The 23,283-nt window shown below is 39.1% G+C and overlaps 1 protein-coding gene across 16 annotated transcripts in view; it reads right to left on the reverse strand.

Moving 5' to 3' along the window:
• LOC111426499 (splicing regulator muscleblind) overlaps window positions 1–23,283 on the reverse strand; it is a 154,692-nt gene that overhangs the window by 86,864 nt on the left and 44,545 nt on the right. For 10 of the 16 annotated variants that reach the window (XR_011640814.1, XR_011640807.1, XR_011640813.1 and 7 more), the window contains 2 exons: window positions 23,005–23,050; window positions 12,180–12,853 (listed from right to left, as the gene is read on the reverse strand). Coding sequence is in view for 1 of the 16 variants with exons in the window: in XM_071197135.1 (XP_071053236.1) it covers window positions 12,180–12,365 (186 nt within the window). In the remaining 15 variants the exon portion in view is untranslated. Of the gene's footprint in view, window positions 1–12,179; window positions 12,854–13,150; window positions 13,503–21,394; window positions 21,417–21,509; window positions 22,029–23,004; window positions 23,051–23,283 lie in introns of those variants that run through there. The other 6 variants (XR_011640801.1, XM_071197135.1, XR_011640806.1 and 3 more) reach the window with 5 other exon arrangements.

Here is a 23,283-nt window from a genome sequence, read left to right on the forward strand (position 1 = left end):
AAATATAGTTTTTAAAGCATTTCAACCCAATCCTGAAGACAGGCAAACTTTTCTAAAAAATTTACTGATGAAACCACATTTGATAACGGGATCAAGCATTCTAAATTTAACTGTCGATGTGAAGCAATTTCTAAAACGGTATCAACCTCAAATAGAAGCTCCAGAACAGACTCAAGATGAAAAATCTTGGGTCAGGTGCGTGCAGTGTGATAGAAAAAAACAGAACCACTACTACAAAATGCAATAACTGCAATAGACCAGCGTGTAAAGAACATATTGTCACTACCCATATCTGTCTAGAATGCAATTCTAATAAAGATAGTGAACGTTAAGAAAACACTCAATAGACTTTTTCTAGCATTTTTTATAGGTCTTATATAGGACATATGTATATTGTTATTTTGAAATTTTGATTTTGTTCTTATATTTTATTTTTTGTAACTATTCTAAGCAGTGCAATATTTTTTCTGAGAATAAAAATATGAAAAGACCAAATCGAACCTGTATAAAAAATGTCATAGCCGACTACTTAAGGGTTAAAAATCTTCAAGTTTGAAAAAAATAACATTTTTAACTGGAAATTGTACGGTTTCTTAGTAGCGGTAGTAAAGGATAACAAATCATCGTAGTCGAGCGCGGTGCAAGTTTCCGAGTAGCTCGGATATAATGGACGATTTTAACGTCAGCGGACCCTTTTTTGCTCCTCCGATGGACTTTTTCGGGAGTCCAGCAACACAATGGCCAATAACGAGGCAATCGATGCCACTCGAAGTGGGCGTCGCGTCGATTCCAGAGCGCCGATCTCGCCAAAAGCCTCTTCCTTTCGGTACCCTATTCGTCGACTGTTCGGGATTTTTAATTAAACGTGACAAGGAGCGGGAAATTTTGATAGACGTCGTCCGGGAAAGCCACCGAAAAAAAGAATACGATGAACTGCATCGATTACTCCCTTCCGCCCTTATATAAAATAAAATTAGATTTTTTCTTCAACGAGACATTTAAGTTACTTACATTTAAATTTGACCCTTTAACCATTAAGGGTTTAGTGTTAAATAATATTATTCGTGGTTGAAGCGATTTATTTACTTGTATAATAAGCGAGACGATCGACGGTTAGGTGTACGGTGAGCAAACTCTGCCTCCAAACTCTCGACCAGTTAGTATCCGATTAAATATATTAACTACGGTCCGTTGTATCGATGAACTTTGGCCGGGGGTGAGGCAAAGTTAATAAGGGAACTGAGGAACATCTGGCAGGCAAAAGGGAGGACGACGACGCCGTCGCGACGACGTTCGAACCCGATTCTAGTCACGGCCAAGTTTGGCTTCCGGTCCGCCTCGCGGATAATTACGCCAATTTTCGGCTTATCTAGCGATTATTCATGCTCACCGCCGCAACCGGTGAAACTTATGATTCGGAAAACCCAGCTGTGCGAAGCGTGTTCCGGAAAATCTCTTGATAAAACCCTTAATTCCATTTCAATCTGTTTTACCTACAACGATACTGTACGTATTACAAATTGTCCGATGCTAACAAACTCAATTGTTATCGGTCTTTCTGCTCGTAGCTCTCGCCCCGGTTAATCCACCGTAATTAATAACCTAAAGCAAAGACGATAAATTTTAATTTGCGAGTAGTCCGGGCGTTGGCTCGTGCCAGACTACTTCAAGGTCGTTCCCGCAATTAACTCTTAATTAATCCCCTTCCGCACACCTCTTCGATAGTTGCTTGTTAAAAAAAAAGTTATTCTTATCCCCGGTATTATCAATTTTTTTTTTCTTGTTACTTTTTAACTTGGCCAAATGCTGTCGCGATCATAAATAATAAGTTATCAGGTGGTGGTGCGGCTGCAATGCGGAGATTGTGCGCGAGTTTTCCAGATAAGACGACGCGAAACGTGTCTTCGCGCAAACGGCTCGATAAGCCGGGAAATTCGGCTGCGATACCATCGCGAAAATCTATTTCGGTGAAAAATGACATGCCTGGAGAAAAATAAACAGCCCCGCGTCCGCTATGCGATCGTGATTTGAATTCTTCGCCAATAGAAAATCAACATTGCGATCATCACTTTTCAAAAACGAAAAGTCAACAATATAAGAATAGAAATATACAACCCTATAGTCAACAATTTTATGAAACTCGTCGACCGTACGCTGACTTTTATAAAATATTCATGACGAGAATGGAATGGGGGTCATCCTCGGGTGTAAAATCAAACAGGATGAGAGTAATGATTCTATTAGTTTGATAAAACGGGTGAACATAGGCAATCGGAGGTCGCCATTAGGTGGTACAAAGCATCGGAATACTGGCGGCGTAAATTCAAATCAGAGAGTTTACCGCAACAATTAAACAAGTAAATTAGGGGATCGGATTCCCAACAGTTTGGACGGCGGATATAATTGAAGCTATATTCTCCGGGCTAATTCCAGGGGAGGTAAAGGTAGAGATAGATGGAAGGATGATGCGATGATGCGATGGACGAGGGAAAATACACATTTTTCGCCGGAATTAACTTACCGTTCCACGAGATGCGTTTGAACGATAAGTTAGATAGTGGATGAGAGTCGGGCTTTATCAGTGCGGAAGCTTCGCGCTCAGTAATTGGCAGTTCGAGGTGCCGGTAAACGCATTAGCGACATAATAACGGGTAGGGTGTCGCCCCCGATAACGGAAAAGCTCCCTTCAGGGTTGGACGACGACCATGTGAACCTCCATGCCGTACAATTTGCATAAAATTTAACTGCCGGGGCAGCGCGTCCACGTCAGGAAATCATTACGGGACATACTGACTGGTGTTAAACTAGTTTACGGAACGGAACGACGAGCCGTTGCGCCTCCGACGCCACCGTCGCCCCCGCAGGACACTAATGAGGGCCGTCTCGTTCTCGTCCTTGTCGTCGTCTAGATAGGATTATCAAAATGTAGGAGAGAAGGAACAGCAGTACTAAACTTATTGCCGCACGTACGCCTCCAAAAGATAATAAATAAGGAATCGGTCGTTTTAAATTTTACTCGACCGTGAGTTTCCTTCGCAGCTGAAATATGTGACCGAACGTCTGAGGCGATAAAAATCGCGCCAGTCGTAAATCTGAGGATCGGGCTTTCTCCCATCTCCAGGAAGACAAACAGCTCCTCGACAAATATTGATCTCCACGCCGTGCTTTTTCACTTTTTCGTTTTTCATATAAATTCTTCTTTATGTCCGAACCCAGTTAATGTTATGCAATATTTATTAGGTTGAAATGCCCTTTCTAGATTTTCCTCCTGGAAAATCTTATTTCATTATTGTAACAGACTTTTTAACTTTGGCTTATTGTCACCAATTCATCCTGGACATTTTCTCCTTCTGTTTCATTAGAAGAGGGCACGGGTAGAAAAGCAAGGAACGGGATTTAGAGTTTGTAGCAACCGCCGCGGTTGGTGCACCTTCTTAATTATAAAAGTTTCGCCCGGGCGCGATGTGGAGAATTTACGCCGAATCTAATATTCGTGGCGCCAACTGGGGGATATAAATTTAGCGCTCCCACCTTAATTGCGAAATGTATTCGCGAAATTTTACCCCTCTCCATCTAAACGCCCGTTCGCGCTACATCACCGCTCTAACGACCCGTCTACCGTGGCCCCTAAGTAGCGTCAAATCCACCCACGCAACCTATACTATATCAATGTACCGACCGACAAAGATTGAAACGAACCGAGTTCTCGAAGTTTTGAGGTGCCGTATAAGAGATCGATATCATCCGTTTCTTTCCCTTTTATATCCGGGCGTTAGAAAATTTCTTCCCACATTCCATCCCGATCCGTGCCGCTCGATTAACCATTCCCCAATCGAGGAAGGAAAAGAAGTGAGCACCGAAAAGCTGATATGACCCCCATCCGATGGTCCTTTAGGTGTTGATCGCGGTGAACGCGTTTTACGAACTGACCGATCGTGCGATTCACATCGTCAAACGCCATCAAGTGTGAACGTCCAAACGATAGTGGGCAGGCAACTCCGGGTATCGCATTCTTACATACTTTTTTATTTTCTTTCCCTTTTGTCCGTATAGTCAGTATCTGGAAAGTTGATTGCTTCGATTCGTTAATTTCCTCGAAAATTTAGATGCCGATGGCCCCAAAACAACATTTTTCCTCGTCTAAGATACCAACTTCTCGGTATCGAGATTTTCCGCCCGAACTAACCCTCTGTTTATCGAACGGGCGAATGATAAATACTCGAGAATTTACCGTGAACAAACTTTGCCCGCTTCGCTCTCCTTTGAAAGGATTCGTCGGGTCCGGCACTTTACCTCCGGTATTTAACAAGTAGTGGATCCGTGCCAAGTTTCAACGACGCGCCTACGAACCGCAGCTGTTTCCCGACCAAACCATAATAATTTCGCATTCGTTTTGCTAATGATATTTACGCTGATATTTAATTATCGCGAATTGTGTATTAATGTGAATGGATGAGAGCTAAATTAGTTGATTTAGGGTCGACGGTTACCGTAAACAAGTGTCTCTCGTCGACCACGTCCACCAAAATCGATACCGTAACATTCAAAAGGATTAAATTTTCAATACATAATACTGTCTGAAGTACATAAATATTAATTACCATTGAAAATTTAATTACTACTATTATTTTGGCTTCAAAAGGGTTCGTTAATATAATAAAATATAGTACTAATAAAATAAAAAGTAAGTAATATATTACAAACAAAATTGGAAGTAATTCGACGAATGGAAAATTGACAGACATGCATAATTGAAAACATATATCTCTTTTTCTCACGTTCAACATCACGATGGGAATTACTAAAAAATGCTTCAAAGAAAACTCTTAAACGTCAATCTGAAACATGATGGAGCGCCAGAGCAAAAGTGGTTAAAATTATTGTCAATGAGCTGGAGAGAAATAATAGGAGGATTGGAAAAATTTGAAGAGGATCGTACTACCAGAAGTGAAACTACAATGAGTTACAAAATATAATTAATTTTAATTTCATAACTTTAGTCCATTTCTGGCATGAAATATTGAGGAGAATTGGTCAGATTACAAGATCCTAACATGAATTTTAGAGAAGCGTTCCATGATCTTGAATCATTAGCGACTGAACTTGTACAAATTCGAGACAATGTCTGTGAAAACGCAATAAAAAAACGTATTTTACACGTACGATTTACACGACTAAATGAACTTAATTCCAAATTTGGATTTCTATTAGTCGTTGAAAATTTCTTAAACCAGGATAATGATGATAACGGTCTTGAAGAGTTATGAAAACATAGGTGAATTTCATAATATAGATTTCAATAGAACAGAGCTCTACATCGAAATATGTGACTGAAAAATGTTACTCCGCAGTAGAAAAGAAATTGAACCTAAAACTCCATTAGAGCTTTTTACCTCTATAATCTCGTACGGAGAAGATGTTTTCCCAAACCTGAGAATCGCGCTTCAAATACTCCTTACTACTTCACTATCAATTGCTAGCTGTGAACGTTCGTTTATCAAATTAAAATTAATTTTTACATATCTATGGAACAAGATCGCCTAAGTGACATAGCTTTCTTAAGTATGGAAAGAGAAAAGTTTGAAATGGTCGACTTTGATGAAGTAATCGATAAATATGCTTCATCAAAAGCAAGAAAAATGTTTACTTAATATATTAGATATTTGTATTAATGTATTATGATATAATTATTAATAAATATACCTTATATACAGTGTGTCCCCGGATAGGTGAAACGACTCTTATAAAAGGTTAATATATATTAACTTTTTTTTTGTAGTAAATTCTGTATATTATATCATTTCTGGAAGGGGCGCCAATTATGCCAGTTATGTTCGCTTCGCCACTGGACACGAGGAAACATTTTTGGGAAGGTTACGTCGGGAGATTTAAATCCCGATTGTCGTAGTGTGAAATTATGTGGTGAAGCAGCAAGTGCGACTGCATTTCCTAAGGAATTTCAGAGTTATGTAGAATAAGGCAACTATTCTCCAGAGTTAATCTTCAACATTGATGAGGCATGTCTTTATTGGAAGAAGTTACCAGCACGAACTTTTATTTCTGGTGAAGAGCGACCTGGTGCAAGTTTTAAAGTTGCGAAAGATAGAAAAACTCTTTTGCTGGGAGCGAATATTTCAGGAATTTTGAAACTTAAACCGATGTTAGTGTATCATTCAGACATTACGTGCTTTGAAGGGTCTCAATAAAGACATGTTACCAGTTTACTGGAAATGGAACAAGACTTCGCTTTTGTGAAATAAATAAATTAATACCCAAGACACTTCTTCTCTCAGGACATCCTCAAAACCTGGACGAAATGAAAACACCATCCAAATACAACAACACTTTTGCAGTCAATGGAGTCATGATACCCAGGGGGTTATTGCAACCTTTAAGGCATATTATCTCCGCAATACTTTCTTGGAAATGGTGAGAGTTTTGGACAATTCAGATAAAACAGTCAAAGACTATTGGCGGCCTTTCGATATTTTAAAATGCATTAATAATGTAAAGTCGGCTTGGGATAAAGTTTCGGCAAAATGTTTAACTGGAGTTTGGCGTAAATTTGTCAGCATTAATGCATGATTTTGAAGAAGTACCACAACAGGAGAATCTAATTGAAGACATTACCAGGCATGCAGCTGCTTTGCGAGTAGAAGGTGCTCAACATGTCACAGAACATTTAGAAGTCTAAAATCAACCACTCTCAAATGAATAAGAATTATACAAATAATTGCATCGGGAACAGTCAGAGGATGAAGACAACTAAGAAGAAATTCCAAAAGTGATGAAAACGGCAGATCTAAAGCGTGAAAAGGGCATTATCGCATCTATTCGACTATATACAGAAATTATAAGCGTGAAGCAATCACGCTGGATACTTTCTTCCAAAAAATTTAAGACATAGCTAATACTAGAGTTAGAACTAGAAAGTTTCGGGTTTAGAAGTGCGTCTTCAGACGCACGGCAAAGATTTAGCCGTCTTAATAAACGTACGGCTATATCCTAATGTTTCTAGTTCTAGTGTTAGTTCCAGTTTTACTTCTTATTTAGCACTAGAATGTAGTATATTTTTATTGAACTAAAAGTAGAACTAAATTACACGTATTCCTTGTATTAATCAGGTATATGGAGGTTTTTCTGTACTAATGCTTAGTTTATTTATCTTAAGACATAAAAAAATAAGTCAAATCGATTAGAAATAAACACAAAATACAAGAAATTTAAAATAATTAAAACGACATCATCAATTAGCGTTAGTTAAGGTTACGTCACTCGTTCGTTTTTAGTAGTGACAGCATAACAATAACCGGTAGCGTAGGTGTGACCAACGAAGTACATGAATGAGACAATTGCACCGGTAATAGCAGTAATAATAGTAAATGGTGTAATGGGTCCCCGTTTCGGCGATTGCTTCTCCTCTTCGTTTTGTTCTTCCGTCGCTCCTTAATTTCTTCTTCTCTCCTTTTTTTTCATAGCAGGTTCGTCCGGTAAAAGTTATTTAAAATTCACCGTCGGCGTACTGAGTCATCCTGCGTAATTTATTTCCGACGGCGCGCCTCGCGTTCACCAGTTGGTTATACAGACGAAATTCGGCTCACGCGGTCTATTTTTGGCCGCCCTCTCGCTTTCAAGGCTTCCTCTACCTCCCTTCATGTCTCCTTACCACCACGATCTCTCTCTTTCCCTCTTTCTCGTTCTATTACCCGACCGTGGATTGTACACGCATTGTTGCGTAACCGAGAAGCCATGATACGGTTAACGCCTGTACGTAACTTAATTCCCTTTTTCTTTTAATACATTTTTTTAATTTTATAAAAAAATGAATTAAGTTTGGTATTAATTCGGCGAAGAAACTTAGAAGACCAATTAAGGCGACCAGGACGACGGTCGGAATTACATAAGAAGCTTAACAGACCCATCCCGAAGTAGAAGACTCGACAGTTTTCTCCCTGAAATTGTCGGGACAAGATGCGGGAACATTTTTACGGCTTCATTAATGCGCGGGGTGCGTACCGCGGGCAAGGCCGAAAATGGGGTGTTGAAATTAAACTGGGGGATTAAAAAGCGGGAGAGCGCTGCGCAATTGGACGTAAAGCTCGCGCGAACCGTATTACGAAACAAATTAGCCGCGCTTAATCGGCCCTTGAGGAAAATTGGCTGAATTTCAGCCGCAATAAATTCCGCTACCTTATCTCTGCAGAAGAATTGGGGAATTGCCTCGCGAGTAAATGGGATTTTGTAGAAAGGAGAAACGGCCGATCTTACTTAAAACAATAGTCGAGCAAAAAAGGGTAAAACGGACTTAAAATATTCCATGGATCGTCCTTGTTTTTATATTTATCTACACATACAACAATAATCGATCAATAACAGATGAATCATAGTGACGTTTTGTGTTGGCGTACAATTCATTCATAAGTTCGAACCCACGAACGATTTGTTTTCTAAATACACCACCTGTAAAGTCATGACAATTTTTAAAATGTTTTAAAAGAACACTCATACATTTTTAATATTTATTACATCATCTTTAACCATATGTAAGGACGATCGCTTAAACCGAGATGAATAAGAAAAATTGAGGTAAAAAGTATTAGTGGAAATGTGAAAGGCGTGTTGTTGGGTTCTGGTATAGTCTGACTGGGAACCTCTGTTGGATCGATATGTTCTGTCGGTTGTAGCCAATTGGGCGCCAGACTCGCCGTCGCCGGTTACGATTTTTCGATACGATCTACATAATTGGCTTGCGAGTTCGCATGACACAATAAAAGGCCACTAAAATCCTCTATTTTCGAGCGGGACCCGCCTCAATTGGGGTCAAATACTCGGCAAGGCTCCGACTGGGATGTTAAGACGACGATTTACGAGCGCGGAACTCTAAAAAGTTTATTTGCGTACCCAACGATCGATTAGGCGAACACGCACACGTACTTCCCGGGTTTACGAATGGCGCCTGTTATGACCCCGACCGGTAGCCCCAGTAACATTATGGCATAGTAAGAAACGGCGAGGGCCGCGAGAAAAGACCGCGCGAAAGAGAGATCCGGTGGTGACCTCTGAGCCCTCTGAAACCGGTCCGGAAGGTCAAAAAGGATCTGCACGAGAACATCCAGCGTTCTTGTAACTAAAAGAAACGCAGCTTTTATAAAATCAACACTCGTTAAATGAAAAAATGTAACAAATCGAAATAAAATTTAATCAGATTCAACAAAAGAACCAAAAAAAGTTTTAAGGAAGCATTGAGCATTCTCTAGTTAACTCTAGTAAGTAATCGAATTTGCGTCTTAATGAAAGAAGAACTCGGCATTACCGAATAGCTCACTCAGTCCCCTTTGAGTTTGGGAAATGGAAAAGTAATCAAAAGATACAATTGTACTTACATTTAAGTCTTCTTTTTTTCGAATACCCAAAAGAAGACGTTAATCGAGAGGGACAAAACAATAGGACGCATACAAAAGAATCGGTATAAAAATGGAACCATCTAAAAATATGTGGCTTTTTCATCATTACTTGCGTATCGTCGAAGAAGTCCCAAGATAATTCCCTGCGATTATCTGCCGATGCTGGTTAATAAAGACCGATGGCTCGTGGGAATTTATAAATAAATCATTCCCCCGAGCGTCTTTAACCAGCGGCAATCTTTCTAGAACCGAAAAGATAAATGCTGGCCAATAATAACTTTTGTGGGACTTAATAAAGACAATACGAAATACGCGTCAACTTTCGAAAAGTAATTTCGAGACACGTGTGTACGTCTCCTCATCGTCGCAATATGTACGAAGATTCTCGAACGCGACCTCCCATCTGGACGGAATCTTTAAACTTTTCGATGTCGATGCCTTGACTGTACGAAAGAGTTGCGAAAGTGTTGGGAACGAATGCGAATGGAGAACGTACAACAAACAAAAAAGAAAACAACTCAAAAAAAATCGTACACAAAATCCTGACTATTTGAAGGTTTAAAGTTAGAATTAAAAGAGAGAGAGAGAAAGAACGGTCATTTCACTTGTACTAAAACCTATTACAAAACGGTAACCGGAAATTCAACGGAGAACGACCCTGGTAGGACATCTGTTCTCTCTTGTGTTATTCGCAATACGAACGGCGTCCGAACGAACAAGCGAGGGTCATCTGAAAGAACCTAGGAAGGGTTGGCCAGCAAACAAAGACCACGGCACAGTGCCGCGACTCGCGAACCCAAACTTAACAAGGGCACGAGCCCGCGAAAGAGGACGGTTTTCAACGGACCGGAAACCGGGATTTGATTTCGCCTGTGCTCTTCGAATTACGCGTGAATGCCGTTTTCCAATTATGCAGAGCCTTTTTAAATCGCACAGCTCGGAAAATGCATATTAAAAACGACGTCGACAATTCTCTGCCTTCCAAAGGGAGAAAGACTCGGATAAGAATTTGCACGATTTTAAACAGGGCTCATATTAGGTTTATTTTTTTTTACCTTTTATAGCTTCGCTTTCTATTCATTACAACTATCGCAGAGTATAAAATTGAGTTGGATACTCGTAATTTGATATACTATAATAAATCCATCTTTTTAAAATAAAATTATTTTCATCATGTTGAAAGGTAAAATGTAACTAGAGATTAGCTTTTTACAAGAAATATGAAACTGGATTGTTAAGCTAGTTGAATAAAGACAATGAGAAAATACGGAATAAATACATCTGGTGATTCTCTTTTTTGCCTACGTAATCTAAGCGACCATTACTTAAAACCGGGACGGTTTAATTCCTAACCAAGGTCCGTCCGTTTAGCAACAATTGGACGCAAAGAGTGCTTATCTCCGGCGGTTTTAGCACGATCGGCCGCGGGCTGAACGTAATGACGGAGTATTACGAACTTGGTGAATTTCGCTTTCCTCTGCCTACAAAAACATTTCTAGGCGGCTCAAGAAGGTAGGAGAAATCTAATAACTGGCGTAGCGGGGGATGGATATCGTCAGTAGTCCCGCCACTGTTTGCAATTTGTCTTTGAGCGTTTCGTGTGCGCGATGTTTGCCGATCCGCTTTAGAATCCTGGTAGATGAACGGTATTCCCCCTTTTCCTCGCACTCTTCAACCGAGTATTAGCGAATACGAGAGATGGAACATTTTATAAAACGTCCATAGAAGTCTAAAAATCCATCCATTGTAAAAGAAAGGATCGAAAAAGCTTTAATAATGTTAAGGGGATGATCACTGTGATATAATCTAACTTAACCGTCCATAGTAATGGGACACGTCCGACAGACAGAAAAGTGCAAAAACAATGCTGCCTCGCCCACACCGTTTTTAAAAGTCTAGGTTAAGTCTGGAAGTTGTTGGGGATCAAGAACGGACCGGATTCGCTTCGGGTCATGGCGATCGCGTAGGCCTCCTCCTCGGTCTTATGCATCATGTACACGAACTTGGATCCACGAAGAACGATAAATCTGCCTCCATCAACCCACTGAAGCCAAACCGGCCCAACCGGCCATTATCGTAAAACAATGCGCCTTTCAGTCGAGAGCCGCGTCTCGTTTTATTTTATATTATTTCTTTCTTTTTCCACCACGACCGACCACGTTGCTTATTTTTTTCGCAAAGATTTTCACGAAGACCTTTCGGTTAATTATAAAAGGATTACGAAACTATGTGGAAATGTGTGGAAACGTAGCATGGTTTTAATTGTCTGCAATCTAACGAAAGGAAGTCAGATTGTAGGACATGGGGCTAATGTGACGTTCGGCTGAAGGCCGTCCGTCCAAAGAGACATCATCAAATCTCGTTAGGGTGTCTCCGCCGTCGGGTCGCAAAGCGTTTCCACCCAAAACGATGTTTCCAAAGCCTCTCTGACGCTTTATTAGATTCTCGGAGCCTCTGTTATGGATTTTGTTGTCTTTGCGGTGAAAAAGATCACCTACATATGTTTTCTGTTACAATAAATAAAGAAAATAGTGATCGTGCACGTATGGTATATCAGCCATACCTAAATTGGCTTTGTAGAAAATTAATTAATGAAAAAAATCCTATCTATCGTTTATCGAATGAACAAAGACTACTTAATGAAATTTCCCCCTGGATTATAACGAACGAGGTTCGTTCTTTTTTTTTTTTGGAACCCCTTTGAAAAATCAATATGGTCAGGGGGGCATTAAAAAATGAATCGACGCTTTGACAATGATGTTCAAATCCACTTACCTTAATGCTATCGTAACACGCGGTGACCCTGCCATTTTGGACCTCAACGTTGGCCGGCGGATGAGCGAACTTGCATTCGGTGTCGGGCCTCGAACACTTGTTCCTCTGAAATTCCCTGCAAACCTCCAATTGTAACCATCTCGAGTCCTTGCCGTTCAGCAGGTTATTCATGTTCACCATAGCCATGTCTTATGTTTGATAAGAACGATAATGACGACAATCCGTTAATATTTTAAAATTCTTTTTGTCTTTTTTATTGTTGTATTGGACGCGGTACACTGGACAAAACACGAAACCGTATGATTCCTCTTTATATTTCTCTTGTATATTTTAATTTCAAGTTGACGTTTCGGTTCTTAGCAAAGCCGAGGATTCAAGTTGAAGAGGCGGCGTTCATATTTCCGTCTCGTTTGGTCTTACAGACGCGCGATGCTGATGGGGTTTGATTGGTCGGACTGACGGAGTGGTGTTTTACTTAATTTTTTTTTTGCAAAACGTAAAAGCAGGGTTGCGAAGCAAAGCGGCCGATGTTGTTCACAAGCTAGCGCATGTTGAGGACGTGATCTCGACTTAAAGCAAGCCCTTGTGTCTACTGCCGATGTACTTTGTTTTCTTTTGTGTTTCCTTTATCGGGTAATAAGAAGTGAAGATGGTTGAGTAGTTGGGAGTTGGTTCTGCAAAAAGCAAAGAAAAAGCACAACTTTACTTTCCGCCACATTAATAAATTAAAATACAAGAATTGTACCAAAGCTTTGCTAATAACTACGTAATGCCGCGGTATATACGGTCGTATTAGTGACGTAAGTCGTAATCTTTCTAAAATTTGCATCGGTTGGCATTAAAGAAACCGGTAGACCATGGAAAGTAAAGTAATTGTACAATTTTAAAACGTTAACAATTACAAAAGCTATCTAATACTGACAGCCGACTGCGAAGTGAAAGTACGACTACATAACGCTAAAGCTAATTACCAACACTATAGAAATATAGACACAGTTTAGCAATAATATACTTTCAATTTGAATTTCTAGCACAAATATAAAACGAATTAGTCACATTTACTTTTTTTTCTTTATTCTGTTAATCCGCTTTGCGACGATCACAAATCACATCACTATCTGACCGACTTTCCTTTCCTCGCAATCTATTGAGAGCTATCTATCTCGGCACCCAGTTAATTTAATACTCTGAACTCGTTCCTGTGCTTTTAATTCAGATCGAACGGGTCACATAAATATGTATGGAAAAATAACTCTCGTCTTATTGTGCTTTACTCACCGATCTGATCGCGCGCGATCACGCAACTAAACACGAACCGCGCTATATGCAGCCAGTTTCAAATTTTTTTAATGGTGGTGGTACCGAGTTCGGAAACGTTCGTGCGAACTCGGCAGAGTCAGATCGACTGTTCGAAACAAGAATATACAAAATAAAACACTATGCATATTTAACTGAAATTTTTTTGATACAGTAAAACCTCGATATAACGAATAATACGGGGAAGGGAGTATCCGTTATAGCCAAAAGTTCATTATATGACAAATTTTTATCTGCACATTTTGAATAAATAATTTTAATACACTCAAATTCGGAATGCACACATCCTCACGTTCAGTCTAATTGGCTTTATATTTATCTAGCACTGAATAACAACTAATGCTAAAGCTAACACTAGAACTAACACTCGACCTAGAACTAGAAATATTCAAATTTAGCCGCCTTAAAAGACTTACGGCTAAACCCAAAACTTTCTAGTTCTAGGTCTAGTGTTAGTTCTAGTTTTAATTCAATAAGAAATATACAACAATCTAACGCTGAATTACAACTAAAATTAGAACTAACGCTACCATTAGAACTAATAGTAGACCTAGAACTAGAAACATTCGGGTTTAGCCGAACGTCTTTTAAGACGGCTAAACCCGAATGATTCTAGTTCTAGGTCTTGTGTTAGTTTTAGTGATAGTGCAATACTAGAACTAACACTAGACCGAGAACTAGAAACATTCGGATTTAGCTGCACATCTCTCAACACGGCTAAACGCGAATGATTCTAGTTCTAGGTCTTGTTAATTCTAGTAATAGTGCTAGTGTAAAACTAGAACCAACACTAGACCGAGAACTAGAAACATTCGGATTTAGCCGCACGTCTCTCAAGACGGCTAAACCCGAATGATTCTAGTTCTCGGTCTAGTGTTAGTTCTAGTATTGCACTATCAGTAGAACTAACACAAGACCGAGAACTAGAAACATTCGGATTTAGCTGCACGTCTCTCAACACGGCTAAACCCGAATGATTCTAATTCTAGGTCTTGTTAGTTCTGGTGATAGTGCTAGTGTAAAACTAGAACCAACACTAGACCTAGAACTGGAAACATTCGGATTTAGCCGCACGTCTCTCAAGACGGCTAAACCCGAATGATTCTAGCTCTAGGTCTTGTGTTAGTTCTAGTGACAGTGCTAGTGTAAAACTAGAACTAACACTAGACCTAGAACTAGAAACATTCGGGTTATTCATTAGTATTAGTTTAATGCGAAATATACAACAATCTAACGCTGAATAACAACTAAAACTAACACTAGCATTTGAACTAACACTAGACTTAGATCTAAAAATATTCGGGATTAGCCATACGTCTCTTAAGACGCACGGCTAAACCCGATACTTTCTAGTTCTAGGGTTAGTTCTAGTTTTAGTTTAATGAGAAATATACAACAATCTAATGCTGAATAACAACTAAAACTAACACTAGCACTTGAACTGACACTAGACCTAGAACTAGAAACAGTCAGGATTAGCCGTACGTCTCTTAAGACGGTTAAACCTGAAAGATCTAGTGTTAGTTATACTTTTCGTTCATAAAAATATACAACAATCTAGCGCTGAATAACAATTAATACTAGAACTACCATCCTTGATTTATATATCCTATAGATAACTCGGGGAATATCCCAAGTTTATCTATAAACATAGATAGAGCAACTTGGGGAATAAACTGATTGCTATTCTATCTATGAGCGTTAACATTTATATTTAAATGACTTAAAAATACTTTGTCCGTAATATTAAGGTTATATTGTATAAAAAAAGTGATGCATAAAAAAAATTGTGTGAAAATTAAATAAAGATAAATAAAGTTCCTGGTTTGTATCTATCGACATATCGTAATGTTTATCTGGGTTTGTCATACATAAAGATAGCGAGAATAAATATAGGTATTATAATTTTTCGTAATTCCAAGCGGTATGACCAATGACACTGTTTAGTTCGCTTTAATATGTGAAACTTTTCATTGTATTATATCAAACCATACTGAACAGACATTTTTATTTCTTATAACAATTTAAGTAACCTCCAAACTGAGTTATTTCACAACATTTTCCAAGATATTAATTTAATGCGGGTCACTTCTATATTTAAAATAATTATATTTTATTACAAGCCTCTTTTAGATAGGAAAGTGTATCGCATGCGGTCACTAATAACAGTTTGAGACACCACATCAAATCATAGTATTAGAAGATAAACAACATAAAATTAAATCTTATTTTATAAGATTTCATCAGTAGGCGAATTTGCCGACAAACGTTTTGGCTTGGTTTACGGCGTTTAATTAATACGTAATCTTGTTTCTTACATAGTTGCGAAAGAGAGTGAGTGTTGCTTTAGAGCTTCACTTCGAAACTTCGGGGTAATTAAATTTCTGTTTAATGCGGGAGATATTTTGGGAGGAATTTGGGTATTTACGACTATTATTCGATAAAGGCACGTACGACTAATAAGTTATTTATCACAGTATTCGATTTTAACAAAAAAATAAGATGTTGAGTTTTAAGAAAAACAGGAAAATGATAAATTCGTGCAGATGGGGCTTCTTTCGTTCGACTCCAATTGATATGATAATCAAAAATGCTTCTGCGAACTTTACAAAATAATCTTGTTGAGCGACTTTCTTGCCAACAATAGATGCTCATTTCGAATTCATTCACAATCAGCGAGAACTTGGGAAGCTGCGAGTAGAATAGATGCCGGTGGACAACGGTCGCTACCAAATTATCCCAGTTAGGAGGGGGAGAACGCTAGACTAAAAGGGTTGGTGAGATGATGCATAAGCGATTTACATAAGAGGGAAAAATTTCTATGTGAGATACGGAATTTAAATGCACGCAGAATTATTTAAAATTATAGTAGAAGACTTGAAGTGTGAGAAACTAGGGTATCTGAGAGCATCTGTGTGCATTTTAATATTATAACAAAAAAAATTTTTAACCGTTGTGTAAATTGAATAAAAATTCCGACACGAAAAAGACAAATTTAACGCTTCCTTGCATTGTCCATAGGAAAGATTAACCATCATGGAATGCTTGAATAAACGAACAATAAACGATACTGCGTCGCGAGTTATATTAGCATTACAAGTATGTGATTACGTCAATGCGGTCATAGGAATCTATTAAAATATTAAAATGTTCACTATTTACCTCCAATACAACAACAAACGCATTAACACCGGGCGTAAATATAAGTTTTCAAAGGATATTTTAGATAAATTGGACCTACATTTAAAATTCCTACTATGGCAGTTAACGTGTTAAGGTAAAGTTTCGCGCTTAATTCCCATCCCTCTCTCTTCTAAAACTCATACTGCGGGCAATCATAAATACTTGAGTACCTTGCGGTAAATAAACGGGACGTGTATCCAGGTGGGGCAACAGAAAGGGGAGGAAGCGCAAGGGTGGAGGGTTTACGTATGGGGGCGTCGGGTTCGGGCGCGAAATGGCACCAGGAGAGACGGTTTTTAATTTGGGGCAATCGCGAATTCAGCGACATTAACGTCACGCGCGTGAATTATGGGCCGGTTCTTGAGCGAGTACAACTCGTAATGGGCCCCAGAGGGCCCCATTCGCGCACGCCGCGACCTCCATACCGTCCCGTCCCTTTTCGCCTCACCGACAATTCTCCGACTCCGGTCCCTATCTCTTTTCCACGTTTTCCTCTTCTCCTGTCCTGTACTTTCATTCAATTACGAAAAGGTGAAAATTTTTAACGTTGTAAATTAATACGTGTTTCATCCCTTGACATAACCGAATAAATTCATCATGTATAATTTTTTTTACACATTTCGAATAAAATGTTTTGAAATGGATCAAATAGGGGGTTGAACTTTCGGCTTCCATTATTACTTTAAAGCATTACGTGGCGTGGAAATCCGTACGACAAAAAGCTTCACCATCCCCCCTAGAGCTTTATCTTTGCCCGAACATCCGGGGCTCGGCGTCGCACGCAAAGTAACTGTCAACTGTGGGGCGTCGCATCGCTCTAGAGCCCCCCGTAACCCGGTCGCAGCCCAATAACTGCACGTCGAGAGATAAATCGTTGTGCAGTGCTCGTTTTGTAAATTTTCCGCTGGGTTTAATGGCACCGGTCGTTCCGGTTCATTAATTAGCGTTGCCCGGGCGAAGACGCTACAACACCCTCATTTCACAAAGAAAAATCTTAAACTTTACCATCATCTTATTGCTGTACTTTATAATCAACAATAACGAATTATAATGATTGGTAACATTTTCAGATCCTAAAATTAATATTAAAATTCAAAATCGACTCTATAAAAGCTTTGGTGACGTTTAGGAAGCTTTCGTGTAAGATCAAGAAGACACAAACGTGTATCTCTTCTTCTAACGCATAAGATTCTCGTGGCATCTCGCTCATGCACCTTTTATCGAGTTTTATTTCAACCAACCGCGTGCGAAACGACGGTGACGTCACCAAAGTTTATTCAAATTTTAATTTTTTTTTTTGGAAAAACTAAAGCCCAATTTAAAAAATAAAGATTATAGAAATCTCTTCGTCTAAAATGTTCTTGTTATTTGTACAGTTACAAAGAAATGTACAGTAATCAATAAGTTTCTTGTTAGTAATCGATAAAGTAACAAAGATTATTCGCATTAAATTACCACACTATAAATGTAATAAGTTTATACCACAAACAATAGAATTAAATTGTCTTGTAATAATTTTGTCTCAAAAATAAAGAAATTAGAAATTTAATGAACAAAGACAACCGAGCGCGATTTATCATAACCATATGAGTCATTTATAAACCTCAACATAAATAAACTAACTGTACCATCTACCAGACGCGCTGTAGAAAGTGTTGATTGAAGCTGCCACGTTATAACAAGGTAAGATAAGCGATTTCTATTTCTGCGCCCGTCTATGATTATTTAGGTCATAGTGGTAGCCGGTCCAAGTATACAAGTCCGTTAAAAAAAAGGTTTAAAAAGTGTAAGTTTTCCTGTTGTTAACGTCAAAACGTGTTCGTATGGTTTGGAGAGTATCCGGTTTAGATATCAGCCAGGAAGTTGGGCCACGCTGTTTAGTCGATAAATATGAGCGAATTTTACAGGAAAGGAAACTCTATCTGCGGAAAAGAGAAGGAAAAATGATAAGTCGATCAATAAAATTCCTCGAAATGAAATTATTATTAAAAAAAACGAATGCATATAGTAAAACCGAATTAGCTGGTTCTGGGCTAATTAACTGTTAACAAATCAAATGAAAATTAAAGTTCAAAGAAGAGCGTTGTTCAAACTTAAAGTAATTAAGCGCGGGCGGACAAAGACATGGCGAAGCTTTTGACACAAAGACCCGGATGGCGACGAGACGCGAATGGGACCTAAACCGTATGGACACGACGACTTACCAAGTTGTCCCAAGAAAAACTTTTTACAACAAATTTTCTTTCAAAGAATAATAAATCCACAACAATTTATAATTAATTAAAATGTCAGAATCCAATTTTATACGACAATGCGCGACAAATCTATTGCCCCGAATCAGTTCAATTTGAGCTTTTTCCCCAACCCTTTTCCACTTCCGGTCGTACTTCACGGCTTCTCTCTCCTCTTTCTTTCGCTTCGTTGGCATCCAAATTTCATGCACGACGTACGATGAAACAATCAGTGCGAGCGAAAGGGAAGCTCGGCGCGAATTCGAATAATTGTTGCACAAGCGGTCTCGGAGAGGTCCTCGGACCGAGTCCGTCTCGTCTCGTGTATATAAATTAGGACCTTTTTTGAGATGGTGAGCGGCCGACTCAATTACCCTCGTGCTGCTGTAATCCTATTATGGCGAAAACGCCCGGGCAATCCCTTCTCCTCTACCCTCACACCCCCTTCGAGGTGTAGGAACCCCAGCGATTCTACATGTTTTGCGATATTAAACGCGGACCACCCTCCAGGCTGCAATTTGTGCAATTAACAGGATTAATGCTACTGTTAAAATGAATAAATAAATACACAAATTTTGGGAAAGTCGATTAATCTTATGCTTCACCCGTCTGGCGAATATCGGGTTTGTTTATGGTAGAGAATAAATGAGCGAAAAAAATCGTAGACGGAGTAATGTGAGAGTCAGCTCTTAAATAAATACAATTACTCCGGTAGCCGTGATTTTCCGGGCGGTTTCACCCCATAATGACGGTTCGCCGCGTGAGTAAACGTTTATTTTTAGCGTCGGTCGGCGTCGATTATTCTCTTCTTTTTTTGAGTACGCGCGAGCCTCGTCACATTAATATGTATGGTCATGGTTGTCTCTCCATATCCTTGAAATTTTAAACGCGCGCGACTCGCATTTGCAATGTAGATGGACGCGCACCGTCGCTCCCATAGTAACCGGTATAGCACGGTTTTCCAGAAAATTACGAAAATTAGATCGGGAATGTCTCTAATTCCACAAAATCATTACAATAACACCACATTCTCTGTTTTTAATTAAATTTAACTCAAATTGATGTATAGTGAATGAAAAAACTCATGCATCAAACTAACGTTGTATGTAGAAAAAAACAGGGTTTCTGATTGAGGTATGAATTTTAACATTGATTACAGATAACGCTGCTAAAACTTGTGTTTTGACGATCACACACACATTGGTAAACACGGGTCGATGTGTTTATTTAATAGCATTCGAACGCGCTGAGAGTTGCGACGATTGACGGAATTCATTTGGTCGCGTCACAGGCCAATTTGATGGCGCATCAGTGGCACAAAGGTGGGCTTTTAGCGGCGTCCCGACGCCAGGAAATTGAATGCTCGCTGTGCCGACGCCACGAGATCTTCGCTTCATGCCCGATTAGAGACACGTGACATCCGAGCTTTTTGTGGCAGCCAGCGAGCGCTCGTTTCGCGTCCATTCTATTTCGTTTTCCTCCGGTTTCTCCCTGTCCGTCGAGGACGGTTGAAGTTAATCAAATTTAATCAAGTTAACCCAACCGATATTTTATTATTAACGAATTTAATGTGGGAAATAGATTCGGCGTTTTCTAAACAAAACTTCACTATTGTGATGGAAATGTAATGAAATGTCAAAATCTGCAGTACGATACCAAAAACAAAATATTTCGCGGAAAGACCGAATAATCGATAGTATTTAACAAGCAGAATAGGGTTTGCTGACCTCGCACTCGTGCCAATTACGAAATGGTAATGGTATCGCTTATTGTAACTCTCACTGACATTTAATTCTGAACTCAGTCGCACGTTTTTGATCGGAGCGTTACATTTACTTCCATTTATAAAAATAAATTAAAAGCACAATAATAAACAAAATATACTTATATTTTAAATAAATGTTTTCTAAAACTCATAATATAAAACCGATTCCGAAATAATTCTCAAATTCTAGATAGCTAATTGATCTAGAAACAAATAAGATCAAAAACAAATAAGACAAAAATGGGAATGGCCTATAAAGCGGTACATACGTACATCAAAAAGTGATTCAATGACAACATCTTTATATTCCCGTCCGACCGGAAAAGCGCAAAAATGCGATTTTCACGAAGAGAAATGGTCCTGATATGTCCACTCGAGGCGCTGTCAGCTGCAACTGCAGGCCCGCTGACGGATACGTTCTCAGATATTTATATTCCGCCAGTTATCGACATCAAAAGTGGCAGCGGAAACATTTTCAACTCTGGATATATTTCTTCAAATGGAAAAGTCTACAGATTGACAACAGTTTGAGGTATTACACTGTATTTATTATATATCAAAACTTATCAATATCGGAAACTCTTTTTCTTTTGATAAAGTGATGGTAAATATAAATTTTATACATTTTTTTATTACCTAAAGATTCGTTATTGCTTCTATGTAAAGAATATAAATAGGTACTATAATTATGGGATTAGAAAGAGAATAATCTACTTTACCAAAGTTATTGTTAAATAATAGTTGTCATCAATAAGAAATCATGAACTTAACGAGTTTTCGGAAGTGAACGAAAGTAAAGTTTGTATAAACGAAGTTAAAAGTACTTAAACTCACTCGTCGTTATAAAACTGGAAGAAACGCCACAACCAAAGTCGTATTCGGTGATGGGACGATTCGCCGTTCGCGCGGACCGAAAGAATTCGATGCACCACAGTCCTGGCGTGAGTTGAGTAAAATAGGATGTAATCACACTGCAATCACTTCGAGTGGTCCTCCGTTTAAGGTTGTTAGGTTGCGAGAAAGACAACCGAATCGGTAAAAGTGAGTACACACGGGGGACACAACACTTTCTCGAAGTACCAGGACGAAATCTTTTCCAAGTGTCGCGAAGAGGAGCACTAATTCCTCACGTTTTGAGGACAGACAGTGGATTTATTTTTTTGTTGTAGAATAGAACGACGAGAGGGGTCGGCGATCCGTGCACGAACTTCCTCCCGTTCTAAACAGTTAAGAGTTATTTCTTTGCGCGTAAAGTGTTAAGGGGATGGCAATGTGCTCTCCCCTCGGTATGAAGACACTGACTGGTTTCCAAAAGCGTCGCGGGCAAGCTAAGCGGTCTGGCGGTAGCAAGGGACTGCGGACGGCCCGCGGACGACGCGGACAACAGGACGGCGTCGCGGCGCCTGCGCGACGCTTCCCCACGCGCCGAGGGCTTCACCATGGGGGGGTCACGGGGGTTGCTGAGTTGCGCAATTCCAACGGCTTAGTAATTATGCGGGTTTTGTCTTCCAAGGAGTCGACCTTCACGATCTTCACATTAACCAAACCCTCTCAACAAATTTTTCACTATCAAATTCCAAAATCAAAATCCAAACCTTGTTTTTCAAATATACTTAGTAAATTTTCCAACAAAAAATGACTTTCTTTTTCTAGTTTTTCATTAATAAACTGAAGGTGGTCAATAATTCTGTGAAAGCATATCGATCTTCGAAGCCTTATCCTTTCAGTCTATTCAACATCTCGCGGCGTCGTAATCCAATTAATAAGTAAGAAATCCGAGTCGTGGTAGAACTGTACGGTGGGGAAGGACGTCGAACTACTTTATAGTAGACCAGATGAAGAGAGAAAAAAGAAGACCCTTCCTTCCTTTTAGCCAGAAAGTCCGGAAAGGTATCCCGATAGTTTCGAGCGTCCGTCGGCGTTGGTTGGCGTCAAGGTCAACGTGGTTGGAGCCTTTAAACGGAACTGAGCGAAACCGTTGATATCGAGAGAATTGGTTTTCGTTACCGATCGAGTTGACTACGCGACTCGACGTCGCCCCTTTTACTACTTGGTAACTTTAGCTGTGTTCACGGTTGCAAGGAAATTACACTCTTTCAACGAAAAACGGAATATTTTTATTCAAGTTTCGAAAAAATTATAGCGGAACGCATTGGTTTTATATTGCATTATCTCGCATGGTTTCTAAGAACAATATTTATTAATCTTATCTAAAGATCCCTCACAAACATTGAGATTAGCAATAAACAGAAAAAGAAAGATAAAGCGTTTATGATTCAAATTTAAGCGAAATGATCTTATAAATATAAAATGAAATTTACAAACTTACCCTTGCGTGTTTTTTTAAATCTTTGGAGTAATTAACAGGGACGTATCTGAAACAAAATAGAAATAATATTAGTAATTATTATTGTTGCATTTTTAAAACGACTTTAAAAACAACATTTGCAAAATATCTCTCAATAGATAATGAAATAATAAACTTTAAGTTAACTTGAGTGATTTACACTCAACTTTCTCGTATTTTTATGTAGCACTTATTTGTTGAAAAATTGTGAGGATATATTCAGATAAAGTTGAAAGTGTTGAAAAAAAATCAAAATGTTTT

The sequence above is a fragment of the Onthophagus taurus genome, chromosome 6, assembly GCF_036711975.1.
Source record: "Onthophagus taurus isolate NC chromosome 6, IU_Otau_3.0, whole genome shotgun sequence".
In the NCBI taxonomy this organism is placed as follows: Eukaryota; Metazoa; Arthropoda; class Insecta; order Coleoptera; family Scarabaeidae; genus Onthophagus; species Onthophagus taurus.